Source organism: Notothenia coriiceps, unplaced genomic scaffold (genome assembly GCF_000735185.1).
Source record: "Notothenia coriiceps isolate Sejong01 unplaced genomic scaffold, NC01 NC01_scaffold00024668, whole genome shotgun sequence".
In the NCBI taxonomy this organism is placed as follows: domain Eukaryota; kingdom Metazoa; phylum Chordata; class Actinopteri; order Perciformes; family Nototheniidae; genus Notothenia; species Notothenia coriiceps.
The window spans coordinates 1,352,370-1,362,148 of NW_011357369.1; the positions used below are offsets into that span (position 1 = coordinate 1,352,370).

At 41.5% G+C, this 9,779-nt stretch overlaps 3 protein-coding genes and 1 pseudogene across 4 annotated transcripts in view; all 4 read left to right on the top strand.

The window, feature by feature from the left end:
- The window catches only part of LOC104955654 (peroxisome proliferator-activated receptor alpha-like), a 56,818-nt pseudogene extending 50,106 nt beyond the window's left edge, over positions 1–6,712 (top strand).
- Positions 1–9,779, top strand: part of hsh2d (hematopoietic SH2 domain containing) — a 364,522-nt gene that overhangs the window by 308,239 nt on the left and 46,504 nt on the right. The window lies entirely within an intron of this gene.
- si:ch73-138n13.1 (protein piccolo) overlaps positions 1–9,779 on the top strand; it is a 129,899-nt gene that overhangs the window by 80,016 nt on the left and 40,104 nt on the right. The gene's annotated exons all lie outside the window — the stretch shown is intronic.
- yars2 (tyrosyl-tRNA synthetase 2, mitochondrial) overlaps positions 7,545–9,779 on the top strand; it is a 16,345-nt gene continuing 14,110 nt past the window's right edge. The window contains exon 1 of the mRNA XM_010782857.1: positions 7,545–8,360. Within this exon, the coding sequence (XP_010781159.1) occupies positions 7,573–8,360 (788 nt within the window). The 5' untranslated portion in view covers positions 7,545–7,572. The remainder of the gene's footprint in view (positions 8,361–9,779) is intronic.

The window sequence follows — 9,779 nt, forward strand, 5'->3', positions numbered from 1 at the left end:
ACGAGAGGCCGTCTTGTCCTTTACGGCCATTGACTAATACATTGTTTACCCCGTTTTGGGTCCGTCCCAAAGCTTGCTGCTGTATTTACTCCCTCCACCTGACAGGAGGGAGCCTCGTTGAGCTGCGAGTGTGGCTACAGACGGAGTTCACTCCGTCACGGAGGGGTATGGTCGAGGGAGTGGTTTGTGATTGGGCCTTCATCCTTCACTGCCTGGTTCCCTCCATGGCGGCTCTCTATTCATCAGCCATCACCCATCCTTAAACATTCCCGAAGCCTTGTTTCTTTCATTCCGTTTTTACGAGAAAAGAGGGGCTGACGGGGGGAGGGTCATGGAATGCAGCTCAGAGGTTTTCTGAATTCTATGAATGGATGTGTGTAGGTGTGAATTAGGTCGAGAGGGACAGGTCAGTCCAAGGGCAGCTCCATGTTCACACACAGACTGCGCTCACTGCTTCTGCAGATCAAAGCATCTAGATGGATAAGTGTCCTTTTTAGACTACAAAGGGATTCTGGGGTTTGCATCCATTAGAAAGCAGTCAGTTGCAAAGAGACACAGTGTTTGATCCACCCTTTGATTTGCGTGTTCATTCATGGTGTAACGGACCTTTTACACAACGAACTCCCTATAAAGTCATATTGTACCATGTGCCACTACTACAGTATGTGTATGAATCCCAAAACATTTTGATTCTAAAATAGTTGTGAGCAGTATTACTTAAAAGGAGTTGTTGCATCGTGCAATATTTTAAGACTACATTAAGTTATTTTCTGACAATTGTTCCAACACCATCAAATGGTTAATAACTCTCCTGCAAAATCCAACCTCAACTTATTTGCATCTTAACTGAGCCAGACATTTCCCCTCAGGTTAGACTCATCGGTCTCATTGTGTGGGAGGAACGATGAGCTATAATTGTGTCACTCTCAGCTTTGATTTGTGAACAGTGAATATCAGGTTTATTGTCTGACTTAACTGGTTTTACTGTGGTACGATCCAACTTAACATTACGTACTGTCTTTGTGGATGTCTTAAGCTGCCAAAAAAATAAAGGAGCTACAAAAAGCGGTTACTTTCGCCCCAGGGTCACATTGTGCAATATAGACACATTTTAGAAATGAAACGAGAGATTGACTATTACCAATCGGGCTGCAACCGACGTTTACTTTTCATAATTGATTGACTTTCCAATCATCCTATTGAGTTCTTTGAGTAGGGCTAAATGGATCCATTTAGTTGTGTTGCAGCAGTTAGTCAGGTAAAGTGCTTTCAGTGTAGCACCCGTGACCCTCTTTACAGAATAAACTGTATGAATATTTATAGAATAGACTGACCTACAAACCCCTCTTGAGGTTGTGGCTACACAGTCAAGGAAAGTGATTTTGTCGTCATGGAAATCTTAAGAGTCAACAAGGGCTGTGGGCTTAGTACCTTTCTCCACCCAGTGACATAAAAACACCTGAGGCTTTGTTTATAATAAGATGTCAACTTCGGCTTTTTTGTTTCTGTCAGATCACATATCCTCAATAAAATTAGTGAGAACAAAAAGTGTTAAGTATATCCATTTAAAAAGTGATTTATTGTACAAGGTTGTTGTGTCATCTGTTACGAGTTTTCTCATGATCCAGTGTTGCATTGACGTAGAAGTTCCCTAAAATTAAACTGCTGGGTGTCATGTCGCTCATACCTTTCCTTGTTGCACTATAGCCCAGATTTAGCCCTTCTGAGTCAAAGCACACATCCAATGTCATCTGATCCAGGTTTAGCTGCTCCTCATATGTTGTAACTGTCCACTGTTGGAAGACTGACGCAGCTAAAAAGAAAAACTATTAGGTAGAATCAAAAGCATCACTGCTAGCCCGGTTCACATTAAAAACATTCCTGTGTACCTCTACAACATTATAATGATGAGTAGACTTAAGTGTCCAATATATTTACTTCTTCTTTTTTACATATTTTTGAGTTTGCCCTTGCAAGCCCTTTTTGCTCTGACACCTTTGGACTTTCAAAACAGCTCTGTTCTCAAATGTCAAGAGATATGATTTGAAGCTAAGTCTTCCTTTGAGTGACGCATAATAATATAGCTGTTGGTTAAAGGAGAGTAAATATGTCATTGTGGAAATATTCGAGTGGCAATAATAGCTCTGGCTAATTAAGCCTCTCCTTTCTGCAAGGACTTTAGGTAAACATATACTTTTTCATGTCGTTGAGGTTTGCTGACTCAGCTTTTTCCATATTTATGCAGTCACGTTTATTTATGTGATGTTTTCCGAAATAACAGTACAAACTGAACTGTGTGTGTTTGGCATTTGAACTGGAAACCCATTTTTAACCATACTCTACATGTTTAGGTCATAAAAGTTTCTCTTTTTTCTCCGCAGCCTTTTGTCATCCATGACATGGAGACCCTGCAGTTGGCAGAGCAGACGCTGGTGGCAAAGATGGTGGGCTCAGCGGGACCCCTGAAGGACAGGGAGGCAGAAGTTCGGATCTTCCACTGCTGCCAGTGCACCTCGGTGGAAACCGTCACCGAGCTCACAGAGTTTGCAAAGTCCGTCCCCGGGTTCTCGAGCCTGGACCTCAACGATCAGGTGACTCTTTTGAAATATGGAGTGTACGAGGCCCTCTTCGCCATGCTCGCCTCCAGCATGAACAAGGATGGGCTCCTGGTGGCGTACGGCTCAGGCTTCATCACCCGGGAATTCCTCAAGAGCTTGCGGCGGCCCTTCAGTGACATGATGGAGCCAAAGTTCCAGTTTGCAATGAAGTTTAACGCCATGGAGCTGGACGACAGTGACCTGGCTCTGTTTGTGGCTGCCATCATCTGCTGTGGAGGTAAAGATACAGGAACAATAACATTTACACATAAACAACTCGTTTGCTATTTGGGAGATTAGAAGTTATTTTTCCTTTGGCTCTTTAAGGACTTTTAATCAATCTCAAAGCAAATGCTTCTGTTATACACCAAAGGAATTCTGGTATAATCTTGCCATTGAATTACTTTATTCCAACAGGAGATTATATTTAAATCGTCTCACTCGAGTTTGTTTTGCTTCCTCTGATCAGACCGCCCAGGCCTGGTGAACGTGAAGCACATCGAGCGGATGCAGGAGAGCATTGTGCAGGTGCTTCAGCTCCATCTGCTGGCCAATCACCCCGACGACTCTTTCCTCTTCCCCAAGATGCTGCAGAAACTGGCCGACCTCCGGCAGCTGGTCACTGAGCACGCTCAGCTGGTACAAGAGATTAAAAAGACAGAGGACACGTCCCTGCACCCGCTCCTGCAGGAGATCTACAGAGACATGTACTGAGGGGTTGTGGAGGAAGAACAACCAGGAGAGGCACTATACAAATCATGTCCTTTTTTTCAGGGACAGAAGAAGAAGAGTCCTCCATAAGCTAGGTTGAACCACTTAAACCCCCATAATGCAACAGGAGTAACCTTTGGATTCAAGACGCTGATGATTGTCTTTGTTTGACAAAGTGCTCCTCGCTCCATTGTGTGGCGCTTCATTAGCAGAGAAGATGTGATGTACAGCTGATTGAGCCCCTATCTAGAAACCAGTGTATGCCATCTCTGACCAAACCCTCAATGCTGATTTGAAGTATTTGAGGTGATCTCCTTGGTTGTCCCAATCCTAAACCCTTAACAAAGCCCTAAAATGAGGAAAGAAAGTGAACTTGATAGTCACCACTCCAGCAGTATGCTTGAAATCAGATTTGTATACTGATGTCAAAGAGCCATATACCTTCACAGCTAACAACACCCAAATGACCTTATTGGGCAGCAACACTAAGGCAGTATCAACACAGTGTTCAAGCAAGGCAGCTTCTGCCAAATCGGATGTCAATAAAGGTTGGTGATGGTTATCCATGCACCTGCCCCCCACCATTACTCTTCACCTGTTTTATACCCAGAGACACACATGTGCTGCTCCTGAAAATAAGCATGTATTTGTACTGTAAGCCATACTGTGTTTGTAATGATACTGGAAATGTTTTGGAAATGCATATTCTTTTCACTTCCTCACAAGACATCGTCAAGACTTGGTTTGGAACTTCATCACATATTACTCAAAATCCAGGCAAACTTATTTTTGCACTTCAGATTAAGATAGCTATTTCTTTTTAAGAAATGTTGAAGTTTCTTCACTAATTCAACATGGCACTATTTTATACCAGACCTCTGATAAATGCCTTTCTTACAAAACACATGCACACAGACATTTGGCATTGTTTTGTCTCCTGGTATTCAAGGGCTAACGCCACGATAAACTGGGTTACAATCTTAGAACTGGCCAAAGAAAAAACCTAAAAACAGATTTCATAGAAATGTACTTATCGGATTTTTTATTTCTGAAGCAGTAAAGCACCGTCCCTCATTAATAATCGTATTATTATTATTATTATTATTATTGTTTCTCTACTTCTCATTGTAGTCTTTCTGCCTTTCACTGGCTGTGTTTGGTCCTCATAACATATGCACATGTTCTATATTATTGCAAAGGAAAAGCACTATACCTTTTTAATTTAAAGGTTTTGTTTAGCTCATGCAGTTTCTCTGGCAAACTGTAGGCAAGACAAACACAGGCATGTTGCCGTCTGCACTTATTCAATTATGTAAGTAAGATAAATGGCTTGAAGATTAGACTTTGTTTTAGCAACACACGTGATTGGTGAAGGATGAAGACCAAATACATTTCCAGAAGATGTTTTTTCTCTATCTATGGTGATAACGGTGCATGTGAAGAGGCCAATCCTGTATGTTGTTGAAATATTGCCTTCGCTAAATGCTACATAAAGACCTACAGCAATATCTAAATGTAAATCTGAATTTCGTTATCCAAACAAAATCTACTAAAATCATGAAATTATTGAAATTCGATCACCAGAAATGGACCTTGTGCTTATAATTACATCATATTGTATAAACAGTGAGTGTATTGTACATAGCCGAAATGTTCTGCTCTCCCTGACTCTTGAGGTATACAAGGTACTAATGATGATCAACTTTTGTATTCCTCCGTTTGGTAAATACTTTTAAATGTTTGACATTTTACAGTTAATGTAGTTATGTACTGTATGTTTTTTTTGCTTAAATGCCACATACTTGTGTTTTAATTGAATTGGATCATATTTTTATACTAAAGTATATATGTATGACTAAATCAGATAATTATGTATTTGACGATTGACGAGTGCAGTGTAGATAGACTTAAAGTTAACAGGGCAACTGGTAATCTGAGTATAGATAGATCTGAATCCCGTTGGGGACATTCCTTTTGTTAATTGCTATTTTTAGATAGAAAACCATCAAAGCTGCAGTATGCATTCAGTTCATTTCAACTGTATTTCATTTATTTGTTGAATTAAGCTCTTATGATTTGAAGTGAAAGCATACGTGGGTTGTGCAGGGCTGTAATAGCTCACAGCAGTGGATTAAAACTTGACCTCCATGACCTTTTTATCATTTGAAAAATCAAACCACAGCCCAGCACTGATCGGACAGTATTGGTCTCCTCTTTTTATACTGTGTTCTCAGGTTGCAAACTCTCATATGTAATATACAGTATATTCACAGAATGTTATCATCAGAAATCCTCCATAGTTGCCTCCTGTTGTTGAACAAACCATCTATTTGTTTTAACACATCACATCTCTGTGGATTATATAGAGAATGCAGTCATAGTTTGCAACAGTAAAGAAGATGCAGTATGTACTGTTTAATAATCCGTTTTTTGTCACACTTGTTGTCTGACTTTCCTCTCCTCCCTCGCTGCTATATTCTACTAACTCACAAAACATTTCTTATGCCATGAGTAGATTACTGACTTTTAAACTGCCTCTACTTACTTCGTATACCTTCTCACAGAATGTCAGTCCCATATGCAGAATTTATTCAATGCAGCTCGGTTTCTTTCCCTCGCAAGATTTTCGGGAATTGTAGTTCCCAGTAACGCATTGGGATAAACCTCAAACACTCTGTGCCTTAGCGTGTGCCTATGCCATAAAACACTAGAGATTCAGATAACACACACACACTTAGACAGTGTTTATGTCATCAGCTACATGTAGAATGAATGTTTGAAACACAATAGAGCCACGCAGACAGGAAATTGTCACAGGAGATTAAGGAAACATATCCTACACAGAGACAGAAGTGCTATTGAAGCTTCATTACGGTACAAAAAAAGGAGAAAAGCAAAATGGTTGAAACGCTAGAGCCCTAGAGGAAAAGTCGTGTAAATATTGATGTCTGCTTTCCCTTAGGAATGTTTATTTTGTGTTGAATTGACAAGGGACTTTTTTACTTGTATCAGGGAAACAGTCTTCCTTTGTTGAACTAGCTATCTTTCTGAAAGGAGATCATAGTGCTCCACCTTACAGCACACAAACAAAAAACCCCAACAAATATTGATTGATAATGAAATGACAGTTTATTTTACTTTCAAAACCTCACAGAACAATTTACCAGAGGGCAGCAGTCATAGGAATTAGGTATTTGATTTTTTTTTTCTTCCTGGATTTAATGGAGTTTGTTTTTGTGGCTATAGTGTCATGCAAAGAGATAACAGAGAGTGTCTTTGGATGTGTTGTTAATGTGTAATGTGGCTTGGTAAAAATGCTGTAAATGTTTGATGAATGTATATCTAGTCATTTAAATAATGGAACAAGTTGACATTGAATGGATTTTTAAATAAAATTATTTTTAAATCCACCACATTTTGTTTGTTTGATTGGAAAAAGACAATAACAGTTTTTTGTTTTTTTTAAACGTTTGATTACATTCACCCTTTTCCCCTCTATATTAGGTTTATACAGTACCATTGTGAGCTGAAAATGTCTAGAGTCTAAGGTACTTTATTTTCAAAACACTAGTTATATTTAGACTTAACTATAAGCTGGTCACCTAGGCCTGATGCAAGTTGCCTTCTTTTGGTGTACATTTAAACCTGCAACAATAATTGTAACTATAATGTATTTTCTTTGTAAAATTGAGTGAACAATAATGTGCACGTACTGCTTTTTGCTTTAATGTCCATGGACAGTAGAAATTATTGAAAAAAATATGAAGGTAGGGTAAGGCACAATAGCCTGCCCCCAAAAGCTGTGGGGGAATTTTTGTAAATACATTAATGTTTAGGAATACACACCACTAAAATTACACTATCAACCAAAACTAAAATGAGCAGGCCCTCTAGTATTACCTAGTCATAAAACCCTTTCTTGCAGGAAGACCACAAGTCCCGAAAACTAGTTTTAATACAAGATGCAAATGTACTACATCTCTTTAAATAATTTGTTTAGGTGGTGCTGACATAGGCCTATACAACGAACGAACGAAGAAATGAATAATCTTTGCCCCTAGACCCCTTAGCTGCTTTTAGGCCATTGGAGATCTGCCCAGATAATGTTTGGTTTTCATTTCACTGCATGCATACAGTATTTTAAGTACATGCATCCTTATGTTTTCACTGTGCTTCAACACCCGTGCATTAGAGGCGCTATACTCAAAACAAACTCCTCGTGACTCTCAGCTCCTCCTCCGTGTTCTTGACACATTAGTCCAACATGGCAGCGTCCATGGCAGGAACCTGCCGTTATGTATCGCTGCATGGATCCTTTATTCTACTAAGGCGAACACGTCTTTACCTCACACTCAAATCTAAGTTTCACTGCACAGCCCCTGCACATAACGGGCTGCTATTTACTCTAAATAAACGCGGTATTCTGAAGAACTCTTTCCCAGAAGACGCAGCTCAGGACCGGCTTCCTCGGCTGCTCCAGTCCGGTGCTCAGACTGTGTACTGCGGCTTTGACCCCACGGCCGACAGCCTCCATGTGGGCAACTTGCTCGCTATCATCGGCCTGCTGCATTTCCGCAGCGCCGGGCACCATGTCCTCGCTGTGCTCGGAGGGGCCACGGCACAAATCGGAGACCCAAGCGGGAAAACGAGCGAGAGGGAGCGGATGTCTGCGGAGGTTGTGGAGGAGAACACCCGCAGCATACGGGAGAGTATCCAGAGGATTTTCACCAACCACGAAGTGCACTTTCAGGACAATTCCAAGAAGCTGGGCACGGTGACTGTATTAAATAACCTGCACTGGTACAAGGACTGGAGCGTGGTGGGCTTCCTGTCGGAGGCCGGGAGGCACCTCCGGATGGGCACCATGCTGAGCCGCCACAGCGTGCAGACCCGGCTGAAGAGCACGGACGGGATGAGCCTCACGGAGTTCACCTACCAGATGTTCCAGGCTTATGACTTCCACCACCTCAACCAGATATACGGCTGCAAGATCCAGCTGGGGGGCTCCGACCAGCTGGGCAACTTGATGTCTGGACATGAGTACATTCACAAGTAAAGGCCCCTTCCTAATTAAATAATAGTAAAAGTTATTGCAATGTCTCTGCTTTGAGTGTTCAGAGTAGGGCTGGGTAATATCAACATTGTCACGTTTTAGCGGTTACTATGCTATTGCTGCTTTTGATTTTTAAGTAATCAGTAATGTGGCTTTATTTCCCAAGTGGGTAAATAATAGTAAAGCAACTACAGCTATTACATTCAGAAAAATACTCACTGTAAAGCAACCTTTAAACCAAGAAAAATAAAACCCAAATCTAAATCGATATCTGGGCTCATATTACTATATTTAATAATAATATAACAATAATGCATTTTATTTATGGGCACCTTTCAAAGCTCTCAAGGAGACCTTACAGAGCATAATTAAAAACAAGCAACAAAGAAGATCAAACAGTAATTCAAGACTTAAAAAACAAAGACTTAAAAACAACAATCAGTTTAGAAGAATTAAGATATTGAATACGCCAGTTTAAAAAGGTGGGTTTTCAGGCTGGATTTGAAAGTTGAGAGTGAGTCCATATTGCGGATGTCTTGTGGGAGACAGTTCCAGAGATGGGGTGCAGAGTGGCTGAAGGCTCTTGACCCCATGGTCCATGGGGTCAAGAGCCTTCAGCCACTCTGCACCCCATCTCTGGAACTGTCTCCCACAAGACATCCGCAATATGGACTCACTCTCAACTTTCAAATCCANCATTTTTTTCTTAATGTTCTAAAATGGTTTGGGCCCCTGTCAGTCACGGGCCCTTAGAATCGTCCTAACTTTTCACCCCCTTACGGCGCCCCTGCTCCTACGCACCCTTCACTGGCTAGAGATGGCTGCTCTGATGCGATTCAAGATATTAGTTCATGGTTATCATTCTCTGAAAGGCTCAGGCCCATCGTCCTTCCTGAACATCGTCAAACCGGACAACACAGCCAGTCCACTATACGTTGCTACTGCCAATTAATTAGCTAATCTCTCGCTACAAGAACATTCACTTGCTGTCTTGATCAAAAATCGTGAAACAAGCTCCCCATTGACACCAGGACGATAGGCGCTTTCACACTGCAGTACTTTTCCCACAAAGGTTCATCAGAACTCTTTAGTTCTGATGAACTAAGTACAGATTGCGTTCACACCGGAATAAGTCCCTGGGGGAGGATTAGGCAAATGAAGCCGCTGACGTCACTTCTTCTTCTTCTGCTTTGGGTTTACTGGCAGACCGCAAACAACTTCACGGAGTATACTGCCACCCGAAGTCCCTAGCCAGAAGTCCCCGGAGTTGGGGACTGGCTTCAGTAGAAGCTGCTGGGACCCCCAGCAGCTTCTACTGAAGCCTTCCGAATATATCGCCAGAACGCCGACACCTCCTCATCTCCACCGCTCCCATGTTTTATTTTGTGTTGCCATAAGTTAGTCTCTCTGCGTTTGTG